We start from the raw sequence: 17405 nt of genomic DNA, 5'->3' as shown, positions 1-17405 counted from the left end.
ATTGTCTATTCCATTTGCACAACAGCATGTGAAATTGATTGTCAATCAGTGTTGCTTCCTAAGTGGACAGTTTGATTTCACAGAAGTTTGATTTACTTGGAGTTATATTCTGTTGTTTAAGCGTTCCCTTTATTTTTTTGAGCAGTGTATATAGCTCCATACACTGCCCTCACACCAGCTACTGCTTCACATACTGTGCTCTTACAATATATAATGCACACCATACTCTGCCCTCACACTATATTCTGTACACTATATATACACACACACATGTATATACAGTTAGGTCCATATATATTTGGACAGAGACAACATTTTTCTAATTTTGGGTCTAGACATTACCACAATGAATTTTAAACAAAACAATTCAGATGCAGCTGAAGTTCAGACTTTCAGCTATCATTTGAGGGTATCCACATTAAAATTGGATGAAGGGTTTAGGAGTTTCAGCTCCTTAACATGTGCCACCCTGTTTTTAAAGGGACCAAAAGTAATTGGACAGATTAAATAATTGTAAATAAAATTTCATTTCTAGTATTTGGTTGAAAACCCTTTGTTGGCAATGACTGCCTGAAGTCTTGAACTCATGGACATCACCAGACGCCGTGTTTCCTCCTTTTTGATGCTCTGCCAGGCCTTCACTGCGGTGGTTTTCAGTTGCTGTTTGTTTGTGGGCCTTTCTGTCTGAAGTTTAGTCTTTAACAAGTGAAATGCTTGCTCAATTGGGTTGAGATCAGGTGACTGACTTGGCCATTCAAGAATATTCCACTTCTTTGCTTTAATAAATTCCTGGGTTGCTTTGGCTTTATATTTTGGGTCATTGTCCATCTGTAGTATGAAACGACGACCAATCAGTTTGGCTGCATTTGGCTGGATCTGAGCACACAGTATGGCTCTGAATACATCAGAATTCATTCGGCTGCTTCTGTCCTGTGTCACATCATCAATAAACACTAGTGACCCAGTGCCACTGGCAGCCATGCATGCCCAGGCCATCACACTGCCTCCACCGTGTTTTACAGATGATGTGGTATGCTTTGGATCATGAGCTGTACCACGCCTTCGCCATACTTTTCTCTTTCCATCATTCTGGTAGAGGTTGATCTTGGTTTCATCTGTCCAAAGGATGTTCTTCCAGAACTGTGCTGGCTTTTTTAGATGTTTTTTTAGCAAAGTCCAGTCTAGCCTTTTTATTCTTGATGCTTATGAGTGGCTTGCACCGTGCAGTGAACCCTCTGTATTTACTTTCATGCAGTCTTCTCTTTATGGTAGATTTGGATATTGATACGTCTACCTCCTGGAGAGTGTTGTTCACTTGGTTGGCTGCTGTGAAGGGGTTTCTCTTCACCATGGAGATTATTCTGCGATCATCCACCACTGTTGTCTTCCGTGGGCGCCCAGGTCTTTTTGCATTGATGAGTTCACCAGTGCTTTCTTTCCTTCTCAGGATGTACCAAACTGTAGATTTTGCCACTCCTAATATTGTAGCAATTTCTCGGATGTTTTTTTTTTCTGTAGCTTAAGGATGGCTTGTTTCACCTGCATGGAGAGCTCCTTTGACCGCATGTTTACTTCACACCAAAACCTTCCAAATGCAAGCACCGCACCTCAAATCAACTCCAGACCTTTTATCTGCTTAATTAAGAATGACATAACGAAGGGATTGCCCACACCTGTCTATGAAATAGCCTTGGAGTCAATTGTCCAATTACTTTTGGTCCCTTTAAAAACAGGGTGGCACATGATAAGGAGCTGAAACTCCTAAACCCTTCATCCAATTTTAATGTGGATACCCTCAAATGAAAGCTGAAAGTCTGAACTTCAACTGAATCTGAATTGTTTTGTTTAAAATTCATTGTGGTAATGTCTAGAACCAAAATTAGAAAAATGTTGTCTCTGTCCAAATATATATGGACCTAACTGTATATGGGATTTAACACATATTCTGGCTTGTTTCACGTGTTTCTTTACTTCTTGCTTCCATATGTGTTCCTTTGTGGTTTTGTTGTTTTCACTCTGAATCTACAATGTGCACATTCCAATAAGATCGAGGAAAACCATTGCATGAACAGATGTGTCCAAACTTTTCATTGATACTGTATACTAGTATATCTAATTTTATATTTTAAAATAAATTGCATACTGTAGTGCAAATTATGGACAACATTTGTTTTTAGTTTCTATGTGGATACAGGATAAATGATGTAGAGAAAATTTCCCATGTACCAAAAAGAAACAAAACAAAATTATTACAACTGCCAAAAAAAACTAAATTGAAGTGTTGAAAACTAATGAAAAACATCTGCAACTAATTATTATGTTGAAAATATACACATTAGGCTAGTAAAATAAAGAAATATGTGCCATTAAAACAACAGTACAGTAGTCTATTTTATAATACCCGAGGTGTCACAGAATTAAAGGTTAATGTAAATGTGAACTAAGGGAACTTTCAGGAAATCATGAAAAGTTGAAGGCTCTGTGGAACAAATGTAGACGTCCTAACTTCTGTGCTTAGGTTAAAGGGGACAAAAAATGTACTACTTTTATTGAAAACTATATATTTTTGAAAATTTTATAATAGAAATATAACCAAAGTTAATTATTTGTTGAAATCTTTCTATTATTATTAATATGCTATGTACTTGTGTAGACAATCAGGGACAAGTGCACCCTGGGACCAGAGCTCCCCATAACCCCTTCATAAAAAAAATGCAATTTTCCATTTTTTCACAGTTACATAGGTTGAAAAAAAGACCTAGATCCATTAAGTTCAACCTTCCTCCCCCCAACTGTATATTTTGTCACTAATTTAACTATAACCCACAATATTATGTGTACTGAGGAAATCATCCAGCCCTTGTATAAAAGCTGTTATAGTGTCTGCCATTACTACCTCTTGTGGTCGGCATTCCACAGTCTGACTGTAAAGAACCCTTTCCTGTTTAGCTTCCGGAATCGCCTTTCTTCCACCCGTAATGAGTGCCCCCTGGTCCTTAGTATGGTCTTTGGAAGGAATAAGTCATGGGCTAGTCTTTTATACTGACCACACATATACAGGTGCTTCTCACAAAATTAGAATATCATCAAAAAGTTAATTTATTTCAGTTCTTCAATACAAAAAGTGAAACTCATTATATAGAGTCATTACAAACAGAGTGATTTATTTCAAGTGTTTATTTCTGTTAATGTTGATGATTATGACTTACAGCCAATGAAAAAACAAATGTCATTATCTCAGTAAATTAGAATACTTTAGAACAACAGCTTGAAAAATGATTTTAAAATCCGAAATGTTGGTCTACTGAAATGTATGTTCAGTAAATGCACTCAATACTTGGTCGGGGCTCCTTTTGCATCAATTACTGCATCAATACGGCGTGGCATGGAGGCGATCAGCCTGTGGCACTGCTGAGGTGTTATGGAAGCCCAGGTTGCTTTGATAGCAGCCTTCAGCTCGTCTGCATTGTTGGGTCTGGTGTCTCTCATCTTCCTCTTGACAATACCCCATAGATTCTCTATGGGGTTAAGGTCAGGGGAGTTTGCTGGCCAATCAAGCACAGTGTTACTGTTGTTTTTAAACCAGGTACTTTTGGCAGTGTGGACAGGTGCCAAGTCCTGCTAGAGAATTAAATTTCCGTCTCCATAAAGCTTGTCGGCAGAGGGAAGCATGAAGTGCTCTAAACTTTCCTGGTAGACGGATGCGCTGACTTAGGTCTTGATAAAACACAGTGGACCTACACCAGCAGATGACATGGCCCCCCAAACCATCACTGATTGTGGAAACTTCACACTAGACCTCAAGCAGCTTGGATTGTGGCCTCTACACTCTTCCTCCAGACTCTGGGACCTTGAATTCCAAAAGAAATGCAAAATTTACTTTCATCTGAAAACAACACCTTGGACCACTGAGCAACAGTCCAGGTCTTTTTCTCCTTGGCCCAGGTAAGACGCTTCTGGCGTTGTCTATTGGTCATGAGTGGCTTGGCACAAGGAATGCGACACTTGTAGCCCTGTCCTGGATACGTCTGTGTGTGGTGGCTCTTGAAGCAGTGACTCCAGCAGCAGTCCACTCCTTGTGAATCTCCCCCAGCCTTTTCTTAATCCTTTCAACGCTGCGGTTATCCCAGTTGCTTGTGCACCTTTTTCTACCACACTTTTTCCTTCTACTCAACTTTCCATTAATATGCTTGGATACAGCACGCTGTGAACAGCCAGCTTCTTTAGCAATGACCTTTTGTGGCTTACCCTCCATGTTGAGTGTGTCAATGACTGCCTTCTGGACATCTGTCAAGTCAGCAGTCTTCCCCATGATTGTGGAGCCTACTGAAACTGAAAGGGACCTTTTTAAACACTTAGGAAGCCTTTGCAGGTGTTGTTGAATATTCTAATTTACGGAGATAATGACTTTTGTGTTTTCATTGGCTGCATGTAAGCCATAATCATTAACATTAACAGAAATAAACACTTGAAATAGATCACTGTTTGTTATGACTCTGTATAATATATAAGTTTCACTTTTTGTATTGGAAGAACTGAAATAAATTAACTTTTTGATGATATTCTAATTTTGTGAGAAGCACCTGTATTTATACACATAAATGAGATCCCCTCTGAGGTGTCTTTTTTCTAAGCTATACAAGCCCAACTTATCCAACCTCTCATCATATGAGAGGCCTTTCATCCCTTGTAATAATCTAGTTGCCGCCTTTGAATTGACTAACTTCTGAATATCCTTTTTAAAATGTGGAGCCCAAAACTGGATCCCATATTCCAGATGTGGCCTCACCGATAATTTATACGTTGGGATCACGGGATTTTCTCTCTCTTTTTATACATTCTAAAATGTTATTTGCTTTTGCGGCTGCTGCTTGACATGGAGAACTGCTGCTCAGCTTACTTAGGTCCTTCTCCTGTTCTGTAGTCCCGAGTATACTCCCATTTAATGTATATGCAGCAATAGGATTACTCCGTCCTAGGTGCATTACAATACATTTATCTACATTAAAGTTCATCTGACAAGTGTTTGCCCATTCAGTCATCTTATCCAGATCGTTCTGCAATATCGTAATGTCAAAGTCAGTTTTCATATCCTACATAGTTTGGTATCGTCACCAAAGACTGACATTTTACTCTCAATCCCATCCACAAGGTCATTAATAAAGAGGTTAAAAAGAATCGGTCCTAGCACAGATCCCTGCGGTCCCCACTGCTGACTATATCCCATTTAGAGAACGTACCATTTATGACGACTCTTTGTTTTCTATCATTTAGCCAATTCCTTACCCATCTACATCTAGTTCCCCCAAATCCTTGCTTCTGTAGCTTCAGTATAAGGCTGCTATGTGGTACAATATCAAATGCCTTTCCAAAGTCCAGATAAATCACATCAGAAGCATTACCAACATCCAGATTTGCACTTACAGTGGTGGTCAAAAGTATTGGCACCCCTGCAATTCTGTCAGATAATACTCAGTTTCTTCCTGAAAATGATTGCAATCACAAATTCTTTGGTATTATTATCTTCATTTAATTTGCTTGCAAGGAAAAAACACAAAAGAGAATGAAGCAAAAATCAAATCATTGATCATTTCACACAAAACTCCAAAAATGGGCCAGACAAAAGTATTGGCACCCTCAGCCTAATACTTTGTTGCACAACCTTTAGCCAAAATAACTGCAAACAACCGCTTCCGGTAACCATCAATGAGCTTCTTACAATGATCTGCTGGAATTGTAGACCATTCTTCTTTGGCAAACTGCTCCAGGTCCCTGATATTTGAAGGGTGCCTTCTCCAAACTGCCATTATGAGATCTCTCCACAGGTGTTCTATGGGATTCAGGTCTGGACTCATTGCTGGCCACCTTAGAAGTGTCCAGTGCTTTCTCTCAAACCATTTTATAGTGCTTTTGGAAGTGTGTTTTGGGTCATTGTCCTGCTGGAAGACCCATGACCTCTGAGGGAGACCCAGCTTTCTCACACTGGGCCCTACATTATGCTGCAAAATTTGTTGGTAGTCTTCAGACTTCATAATGCCATGCACACGGTCAAGCAGTCCAGTGCCAGAGGCAGCAAAGCAACCCCAAAACATCAGGGAACCTCCGCCATGTTTGACTGCAGGTACCGTGTTCTTTTCTTTGAAAGTCTCTTTTTTTTTTTCCTGTACACTCTATGTTGATGCTTTTTCCCCAAAAGCTCTACTTTTGTCTCATCTGACCAGAGAACATTCTTCCAAAACGTTTTAGGCTTTCCCAGGTAAGTTTTGGCAAACTCCAGCCTGGCTTTTTTATGTCTCGAGGTAAGAAGTGGGGTCTTCCTGGGTATCCTACCATACAGTCCCTTTTCATTCAGACGCCGACGGATAGTACGGGTTGACACTGTTGTACCCTCGGACTGCAGGGCAGCTTGAACTTGTTTGGATGTTAGTCGAGGTTCTTTATCCACCATCCGCACAATCTTGCGTTGAAATCTCTCGTCAATTTTTCTTTTCCGTCCACATCTAGGGAGGTTAGCCACAGTGCCATGGGCTTTAAACTTCTTGATGACACTGCGCACGGAAGACACAGGAACATTCAGGTCTTTGGAGATGGACTTGTAGCCTTGAGATTGCTCATGCTTCCTCACAATTTGGTTTCTCAAGTCCTCAGACAGTTCTTTGGTCTTCTTTCTTTTCTCCATGCTCAATGTGGTACACACAAGGACACAGGACAGAGGTTGAGTCAACTTTAATCCATGTTAACTGGCTGCAAGTGTGATTTAGTTATTGCCAACACCTGTTAGGTGCCACAGGTAAGTTACAGGTGCTGTTAATTACACGAATTAGAGAAGCATCGCATGATTTTTCAAACAGTGCCAATACTTTTGTCCACCCCCTTTTTTAGGTTTGGTGTGGAATTGTATCCAATTTGGCTTTAGGACAATTCGTTTTGGGTTTTTTCATTGAAGACAAATTAAATGAAGATAATAATACCAAAGAATTTGTGATTGCAATCATTTTCAGGAAGAAACTGAGTATTATCTGACAGAATTGCAGGGGTGCCAATACTTTTGGCCACCACTGTACCTCCTCATAGAACCCAACATGTTGGTTAGAAACGACCTATCTTTTATGAATCCATGCTGGTTATCATTTATTATATTATTCTCTGCAATATAACTCTACAGGTCATCTCTTATGATGCCCTCAAGAGACTTTGCACACTACTGAAGTCATACTTACTGGACAGTAGTTACCTGGATGCACCTTCTTACTTTTCTTAAATATCGGTACTACATCAGCCATCCTCCAATCCTGTGGCACCACCCCTGTTACAAGAGAGTCTAAGAAGATGAGATATAGCGGTCTGTCAATTACTGACCTCAATTCCCTCAGTATCTGTGGATGAATGCCATCTTGCCGGGAGATTTGTCATGTTTAATTTGCTCAGACACAGGCGTACTTCTTCTTGTGTTAAACTAGTTATATCAGGTGATAAACTTTGTTTCAGGGATCTTTCACAAGGCAAAAATCAGTGTTCATTGGTGAACATGGATGAAAAGTGCCCGTTTAATATCTCAGCCTTTTCTTTGTCCTCTATAATTATCTTGTTATTATCGTCTTTTAAGCCTTCTGATTTCTTCTTTTGGGCATTGATGTATTTAAAAAATGTTTTGAGATTTATTTTAACGTCACTGACAATTTGTTTCTCGGTAGATAATTTCACTAGTTTGATTTCTTTTTTACATTTCTTACTTAAATCTTCATACTCTTGAAATGCTATTTCTGTATTCTCGGCCTTCAAAATTTGAAATGCCTCTTGTTTTTGTCTTATTAAACTTTGTACTGTCTTATTGATCCATAATGGTTTCTTATTATTCCTGGACATTTTATTACCAGAGGGTATAAGTTTTCTACACAATTCTAGTAGTATTTCCTTAAACATGCCCCATTTATGTTCGGTGTCCCTAGTTACCATGATATGGTCCCATTCTACAGAATTAAGTTCTTCCCTTAATTTGTTGAAATCATCTTTCCTAACTCTACATTGAACTTACCATATTACGGTCACTGCTTCCCAAATTCTCCCGGACCTGTAGATCTGAAATTGTATCTTGTCTATTTGACAGGACCAGATCCAGCAGATTACCGCACCTGGTTGGTTCATCTACCAGCTGAGAGAGGTAATTGTCCTGAACTGTGGATAAGAACTTGCAGCTTTTAGAACAACCAGCAGACTCTATTTCCCATTGAATGTCGGGATAGTTTAAATCCCCCATAATAAGGACCCAATTATCATTATTTGCTGCCTTTTTAATTTATTGCAGCATTTCATCCTCTACTGGGATCTAAGGGGTAAGGTTTCTCTTTGTGGAGAGTAACTCCACAAGGAGAAACCTTACCACTTAGATTCAAATACGAAGGTAAAAAACTCACCAAATACTCAATGTGTCAACGTGGCCTAACTCTTTAACCCCTTACTTACCGGGGACGTATTAGTACGCATATTTGCGTACCCTCCGTTCAGTGAGGGCTGCTGCGCTGAGCCCTCACTGAACGGAGCACATGTCAGCTGATTCTTACAGCTGACATGTGCCCGCAACAGCCGCGGGTGGAATCGCGATCCACCCGCGGCTGTTAACCAGTTAAATGCTGCTGTCAATCTCCGACAGCAGCATTTAACGCGCGCTTCCGGGTAGCGCGTCATAAGCCCCGCCCACCGGCGACCCCGTCACGTGATCGCGGGTCGCCGATGGGCGTGCATGACAACCCAGGGTCTGCAGCAGACGCCTGTGGTTGTCATGATCTTGTCGCTATGAGCGCCACCTAGTGGTCGGCGCTCATAGCACAGGACCATTTCTGCTGCATGCAGGGGACCTGCTCGTCCCCTGTATGTAGCAGAGGTGATCGGATAGTTGCTGCTTCTAGTCTCCTATGGAGACTATAGAAGCATGCAAAAAGTAAAAAAAAAAAGTTTTTAAAAATATAAAAAAAAATAAAAAAATATAAAAGTTTAAATCACCCCCCTTTCGCCCCATTCAAAATAAAATATATATAAAAAAAAACCCCACATACACATATTTGGTATCGCCGCGTTCAGAATCGCCCGATTTATCAATATAAAAAAAGAATTATTCCGATCGGTAAACGGCGTAGCGAGAAAAAAATTCTAAACGCCAGAATTACGTTTTTTGGTCGCCGCAAAATTGCAATAAAATGCAATAACGGGCGATCAAAACATCGGATCTACCCCAAATGTTATCAATAAAAACGTCAGCCTGGCACGCAAAAAATAAGCCATCAACCAGCCCCAGATCACGAAAAATGGAGACGCTACGGGTCTTAGAAAATGGCGCTATTTTTTTATTTTTTTTTTTACCAAATTTTGGAATTTTTTTTCACCACTTAAATATAAAAGAACCTATACATGTTTGGTGTCTATGAACTCGTAATGACCTGTAGAATAAGAAGGGCAGGTCAGTTTTAGCATTCAGTGAACATGGTAAAATAAATAAATAAAAAACAACTGTGGTATTGCACTTTTTTTGCAATTTTACCGCACTTGGAATTTTTTTCCCGTTTTCCCGTACAGGATATGATAAAACTAGTAATGGCGTTGAAAAGTACAACTCGTCCCGCAAAAAATAAGCCCTCACATGGCCATATTGACCAAAAAATAAAAACGCTATGGCTCTGGGAACAAGGGGAGCAAAAACGAAAATGCAAAAACGAAAAATGCTCCGGGGCTTAAGGGGTTAAGTTGAGAGAAAAACTAATGCAACGCTGATGTACAAATGTGTGAATGTAGACTTTAAGGGGTTGTCTACTTGGACAACCCCTTCTTGATTCATATGTTTGGCCCCGCTAAAATAAAAAAGCCTACACTCAACTCCCGTGCTGGCGCCGTTTCCGCATTGTCGGCGCTCGCGGTCCTGGGCCTCCCGTGCTCTTGTTGTGACATGTAAGCCAGGCGCCCAATCAGTGCTGGCCTCAATGTCCCGCCTTCGGACAAATCGAGCATGAAGAAGAAGTCTGGGCTGCAGCTGATCTCTGACTTCCTCTTTATGTTCAATTCGACGGGAGGCGTGGGACAGTGACGCAAGCGATGAATGGGCGCCAGCGCACAACAGCACGTGAGCCTGGGGAGTGTAGACATTGCGGGAATGGCGCCAGCAGAGGAGGGGAGTATAGGCTTTTTTTATCTTATCGGTGCATAGTGTGGGGGATGAGAAAGGGGTGTTCAAGTAGTGGACAACTTCTTAAAGATACTAATTTTGATTATTATTAAATCTGGAGAAGCTTTAATTTTTGCATCAATTGTCTTTTTCTCAAAAAAAAAAAAAAACCCAACACTTAAAAATTGATTTCCCATCATAAGATAGCAACCTCCCTACCAAAAATTATATTTATATATTGAGGGATATAGTACAACTTAATTTATTTTGATAACAGAACAATAATTAACTAAATGCTACAATTTTTAATTCATCAATAACAATTGAGAAAAAAAAATTAGATCCTGAGATGATGAGTGCAATAACTGATGGAACAGATATCCATTTATCAAAAAGGCAATGATTTTCAGATCCGTATATTCACAGATAATAGCATTCCTAATTATTTTCCAATAATTAACAATTTTAATTAGTGTTGTAAATCTATTATATAATAAGCTGAACAAAAGCACAGACAAAAAAAAAAAAATCAATCATTTATTCAAATCATGATCCGACCATTGTAAACAGTTTATTGCACAGAATAATTTATGTAATCTCCCTCTATACACACACACACCCATAAATAAAAGATAGCAACATAAATATATTTCTATCGTACCTCTGCAATTTGTAACATAACCAGCACCTTCTGAAAAAGTATAGGAAATTAAATCATGACATAATTAGCAGGGAAAATACCTAGTTCTCCCTTCAATTTTCCTTCCCACCAATCATATTGAGATTCCGTCTTCGTGGTGACTAGGATCTTATCGCCAATTTGGAAAGACAGGTCTCCTGGTTGTAAACCGTCAAATGGATAGATGGCAGTGGCAGTGACATAGTCTGCCCTTGGACCCCCTGTCAAAATAAAAAACAAGAAAATAATTATTTGGTTGAAAAAAAAAAAATCTTTTTTTGCATAAAAATTAAGCAAACCAAACCACAAAATCACCACTACAACATGCATGATCTATGATTTTAGGAGTTGCTTCCACAACTTTTCTCTCTTCATTGTAAACTTTTTGATCCATTCTGGAATTATCTAGAACTCAACTCCCCAGTGATTGGCAGTATTCAAGTATTCTCCAACCGGGGGCACCCAAACTCCAAACTCCAGGCTATCAGGGTATGACAGGAGCTGGAGAACCCTAGCAACTGGAGATGCCACATTACTCACCTTCCGTATTCCAGATAGGATTTGAAAAAGGTCTAGAGCAGACCGAAACGTCGTCCTCTGTATTATCTAGATACCCTATGGATAAATTATAATACTTTTATTTTTGGATGGGATATACACGTTATTTGCACTTTTGTGAATTCGGTAATTAGTTAATAAAATTGGACAACATTCGAATTTGCAAAATGTGTGCCGTGGATATTTGTTCTCTATATTAAAGAGATTGTCCACTACTATTCTGAGGATAGGTCATAAATCTCAGATAGGTTGGTGTGCAACCCGCATGACCCCCACTGATCAGCTGTTCCCAGCCGGATGTCATCAGATACGGAGCTGCACAGAACAGCTCCATCAAATGTATAGAAGTGCAAATCTACTCTTATTCATTCGAATGGGGTAGATGTGCGGTAGACGGTCTTGGCCACTATACGGCGGACAAAGCTGAGCTGTGCAGCTCCTCAACTGATCACATCTGGCCGGCGGCACTGGGAACAGCTGATCGGTGAGAGTGCTGGGTACTGCACCCCATTGATTTAAGATGCATATGTTTAGGTTAGGCCATCAATATAAAAGGACAAGTCCTTAAACTCTGCAATAAAATGCTAATTCATTATTTAAAAATCATACAATGTGATTTTCTGTTTTTTCTTTTTAGGATTCTCTCTCACAGGTGAAGTGTACCTACTATATAAATGACCTCTCCATTCTTTGTAGGTGGGAAAACTTGCAAAATCAGCAGGGTACCAAATACTTATTTTCCCCACTGAAAAGGGAAAACAATTAGACAGGAAGGTGCAATAAACTTTTTGGCCACATCAAGTGTGCACCGGGGGCCTGTTCTTCAGGTCTACGCTAGACTGCAATACAAGGATCAAATGATTGCAGGTTCAAGTCGCCTAGGGTGACTAAAAAATAAATATTTTTTATATTCTTAAACCTTTTTATTAATTTTTACTTTAACAAATATTCTTGAATTGCCCCACTTTGCTTAATTAAAAAATAAAATTTGGTTTTGCCACAACTATAAAAGCAAGATCGATGTAGGTTTAAATGATAAGGTAAAGGCCGGAATGAGAAAAAAAATCAAAATGTAACAATTGACGTTCTTTGGTTGCCACATTTCCTCTAAAACATGTAATAAAAAACAAATCAAAACATTTTATTTAACTCCAAAATGGTACCAATAAAACATATAGAAAAAAAAAGTTAAGGGTCTCAGAAAATGACGACTCAAAAAGTTCTGATTTTTTCCAACCAATAAGGCCACGTGCACACGTTCAGTATTTGGTCAGTATTTAACATCAGTATTTGTAAGCCAAAACCATTAGTGGAACAATCAGAGGAGAAGTATAATAGAAACACGTCACCACTTCTGTATTTATCACCCACTCCTGGTTTAGGCTTACAAATACTGACCAAATACTGAATGTGTGAACGTGGCCTACAATAATTTTTTTAAAAGAAATAGAAAAAAAGAAGCCACTATACAAGTTTGGTATCGCTGTAATTGTAATTGACCAGAAGAACTGCATTGCCTGATCACTTTTACTGCAAAAGAAAAACTTGGGGGAAAAGGGAGAGGTTTGTTAACTGAACGATGTAAAAAAAGGAAAAAAAAAAAAAGAAAAGAAGAACAAGCCCTAATCAGGCTACATCAACGCTAAATATCAAAAAACTAAAAGGATCTTGGAAGGAGGGTAGGAAAAATAAAAGCTCAAAAAAGGAAAAAACTACCCAGTCATGAACGGACTATCAACCTATTACTATCTCCGGTCCTCAAGAGCCACCAACAAGTCATGTTTTCAGGATTTCCTTAGTATTGCCCAGGTGATGGAATTATTGCCTGTGCAGGCGATGTAATTATCATCTGAGACATACTAAGGAAATCCTGAAAACATGGCCTGTTGGTGGCTCTTGAGGACCGGAGTTGGGGAACACCGATCTAAGGTGTATTGCGACCATTGCTTCCTAAAGATTTTGCCATCTTAAGTTAGGTGCCGTCTAGACGCCGGCAGAGCCAATGAGTTTTTCTAGACAAAGCTGCTTTAGGACAGTGGTCTTTTTCCTGAAGCGGTTCCATTGGTGGCTTTGGCATCATTTTCCTGCCTTGGCACTTCACTGTATTTTACACAGTAGTAGCAAGCAGTTTCCTGGCGGAAGCTGCCCAGAGAGTGAACATGCCATTTTTAACTGCTTCACAGCTTTTGAACCCCGAAGTGGTTAGAAGTGACATAAGACGGAGCATGTGCACAGCAATATCGTTTGCACATTGCTGAGCAGTATGTTCATTTTTTGAGACGGGTTTGTGGCACCTTTTCAGGCAAATTCTAGCCTAGCACATGGCCGTACTTCTCTGCCTGTAGGTCGGTCTAAACAAAAGAATGGAATTGGCAAGATACAGAACAAAGTTATCATCATTACAGCAATGGACGACATAACAGAGATGGAAACACAATAAGGAGCTCTCCAAGAGACCTGAGGAGATGATAACAGTTGTCCCCCCTCCCTCCAAAAAAAGGTTTTGCCAATACAACTGCCATTCTAATGTTTAGTAGTGAATGGGCGAAGCAGCTATTTGTGAAATAGAAACTGATCCTTTCTCCAAATACCGGACGATCCTTTAACAAATCATTAATCGTAACAGCAAAAATAAACTAACACAAATAGCCTCGTCTTGTTTCTGTACCATCACAGTCTGCTAAATTGCCATCTGTCTGGAAATACACGAAGTGATGGACAGGCACTCTGATTTCTGCAGACAGAATTGCTTCTCCACCTGCCAACAGCTGCGGATAATTTGGAAGCAGAATTAGGACAAGTAGATTTTCAGAGTCTTTTTGGAACTCGCGACAGATTACGCAATGGAGTTTATAAAACACATGAGAAAATGTATCCGGCTGCAATGTCAAGATGGAGAAACCACTGATAGACAACATGATGAATGTAGCAAACAACTCCAAAAAGTATTTGCCAATAAGCATAAAATACAAAATACTCATAAAATTCCATTAATCAATCAATACAAAGTGCGGTCATGATGTATGAAATGTGTGTGTTCATCCACACCTCTACATCCGCTCTCCAATCTCTTCGCACTTGTGTTCACAATCACACGTCCATTTACAAGTACACAGATTGCTCCAATCCATCACAGGAGACAAAGGAAGAGTCTGAAACATCTTCAATGTTCTCACATTTTGGATCCGTGGGAAATGATGGTGGTAATTGGTCAAGTCTACAGCTGGAAAAGGGATGATGTGGAATTGAGCTAAGCCACACCGTCCTCGCCTCTTTTTTCCCATATCTTCTCCCTTCTACTGTTAGGATTAGGTTGTTTTTTTTTTTCCAACTGTTACATTTTCCTCAAGGTCAACTTTTCGTATGTACTAACTTGGTTGATCAAAAAAAAAATTAAAAAGGGGTAGTCCATTATTGGGGGGGCAATTTAGTATTTTTTTTTACTTAAAAATGCATGTATTTGGGGCTAAAAATCATTTTTTTGCAATTGGGTTTCATTAAAAAATATGCTCCATTTTGCCTTTACAGGCTTTTTTAAACTACACATTCAATTTTGATGTGATCTGTTGTTATAAATTAGCTGAGGAGCTCAGAAAAGGACAGGTAAAAGAGGTACAAGCTTTCCCATCAGAACAAGCTCTATACACACACACACACACACACGCTCATTTCCGACCAGTGTTATTATGAAAACAGAAGAACGGAATCCATGCAAGACACTGAACAGTTACATGACGGACACAAACAGCTCCAGTAGGGAACCAATATTGTCAATAGGGTTCACTGGGCCTAGCAAACTGTTTTTTCCCTTTCAATATGACAAAAATTGTCGACAAAGGCTCAAACGCAGGTATGAACGAAGCCAAACTTCATATATTGTTTCCAAAAGTATATGTACAATTCCTTTTTTCTGACTATTTACAGTTGTGCTCAAAAGTTTACATGCCCCGGCAGAATTTTTCCTTTCTTGGCCTTGTTTCAGAGAATATGAATGATAACAAAAAAACTTTTTCTCCACTCATGGTTATTGGTGGGGTGAAACCATTTATTGTCAAACTACTGTCAGGTACATGTGCCTTAGTTCGTTCCCGTCAGGTTTCAGATGGCTTTTGACAGAATCGTTAAAAATGTGTAGCACACAGGACAGTTATGTTTTAATCACAGTGCTATGGTGGCCACAACTATAGGATGTCGACAGGATGCCGAAGGGTTATAATGACAACAGGTGTAAGAAAGGCAGTGTAAAAACTGACAGGTGAAAATGCTTTGGAATATTAAGTCTCGCAATTAAACAATCAGTTTTTAAAACACCTAGTAGAACTAACAGAAGCCATTTTTCCACTACAATTACATTTAGTAGAGGAGCATTGCATGGTCTATTAGTCTCCTTACACTTGCATGTCACTCTCCACAAGGGTAACGGTTACCCCTTAGACTCCAGTCAGAGGCCTTTAAATATGGTCAAATCAGATCCCTTGCTTTGCACTGAGGAGGGGCAACACCTTAAAACACGTGACTGCAAAGGGAGATTCTGGTTTGGCTTTTATCCTAAGTCACATGGAAAGGTGAGTTAAAGGGTCGATATTGACTTTTAGAATTACTACTTCAAATTGGTGGAAGAGATCAAGTCCTCTTCCTCTTTAAAGAGGTCATTTGGATATATTTAGTATAAAAACAGTTCTTTAAAATGTTCTATTTAAATTACTCCTTTAAATATCCTAATAAGGATCGGGATCTATTTACACATTAGCGGAGTTGGATGAGGTTTGTTTTGGCAGAGGTTTTGTTGGCTTGAATATATGGTTTATGCCGTATTAGTCTGCAGATAAAAGATGAAGATATCTAGAGAATGCCATTAATCACTGCACTATGTCAGCAGGTTTTGTCAGTGCAGTAATAGAATCATGTGCTTTTATTTCAATCAAATACACAGTTACTCTTCGAAGGAAAATATGCTACAATAATCACTGGGGCAATCGCCCAAAATGACATTAGAGACATTCACACATCCGTGTGTCCTGACCTGAACATGGCATCCAACCTCAGGTATATAGGAAGTTATATCAAGTTCATGAATCACAACCCATACTCAGACTGCCTGAAAAGTGGTCTTCTAATGGGAGAAGAGAAGAGTGTCCTTCTTGGATAATATGGAGAGTATGCAAAATACAGGGCGGAACTAAAAATCTGTCAGAGAATCTGCTCTGGATATGGTCTTCTAAAAATGGTGTCTTTTGGGAATGTTTAACTGCATTTTTGTTATTTGCTTGTTCCTGTATTGATCTATTAAAGCTGGTCTTTCACTTTTTGAACTCCTTAAAAGGATCGTCCAATTTTTAAAACCAAATTTTCATACACCATATCAGGGAATCTTGAATTAACACAAAAAGGTGTCCCTTGTTCAGGATCCTCATCTCTTGGTCTGGGTGGAGAGTGGTTACAAGGAGCAACACTCAGTCATGCATTACACTATACCTTGCAATTCTTCTTTTTTACCTGTGGTGGCGCTACAGGAAATTGAACATCTACCAAACTTCCCCACAAATAATAGCTGATTGCCGAGGGATACTTACTTATCAGCTTATCAAGGGGCCCTGCTAACAAGGAGTGACTGTCCAAAGTGGAGAACCCCCTTATAACCTATAATAAGCAGTGGTATATCATTCTGTTAAGATCTAAAAGAATATGTCCATAGAGCAGGGAGACAAGCTGCAATTTCCAAATAATGGAGTAGCACCCGAAAAAAAAACCCACCACACTCTGCTGGCCAATACTGCGGACATAATGAAGGGTGGTGGGTCAGACTCATCTTCATCCACCCACGTCATTAATCAACAGAGCATTTAAAAATAATAGGATTACATGCAACTGAAGTGTACCTACGATAAACATTACAGACCTCTCCATTCTTTGTAGGTGGGAAAACTTGCAAAATCTGCAGTGTATCAAATACTTATTTACCCCACCTGTATATATATATATATATATATATATATATATATATATATATATATA

The 17405-nt window shown here is 39.3% G+C and overlaps 1 protein-coding gene across 2 annotated transcripts in view; it reads right to left on the bottom strand.

The window, feature by feature from the left end:
* Positions 1-10677: 10677 nt before the first annotated feature.
* Positions 10678-17405, bottom strand: part of SH3YL1 (SH3 and SYLF domain containing 1) — a 117646-nt gene continuing 110918 nt past the window's right edge. Inside the window, exons 10-11 of one of the 2 annotated variants that reach the window (XM_073674237.1) lie at positions 11373-11447; positions 10678-11053 (exon numbers count right to left, since the gene is read on the bottom strand). In XM_073674237.1, coding sequence (XP_073530338.1) covers positions 10863-11053; positions 11373-11447 — 266 coding nt within the window. In that variant the 3' untranslated portion in view covers positions 10678-10862. The remainder of the gene's footprint in view (positions 11054-11372; positions 11448-17405) is intronic. The other variant, XM_073674238.1, reaches the window with a different exon arrangement.

Source organism: Phyllobates terribilis, unplaced genomic scaffold, assembly GCF_046119375.1.
Source record: "Phyllobates terribilis strain yellow unplaced genomic scaffold, ASM4611937v1 Scaffold_3__8_contigs__length_932513732, whole genome shotgun sequence".
Taxonomy (NCBI): Eukaryota; Metazoa; Chordata; class Amphibia; order Anura; family Dendrobatidae; genus Phyllobates; species Phyllobates terribilis.
The sequence above is the reverse complement of the archived record's forward strand: the minus strand, read 5'-3'. Positions and strand labels throughout refer to the sequence as shown.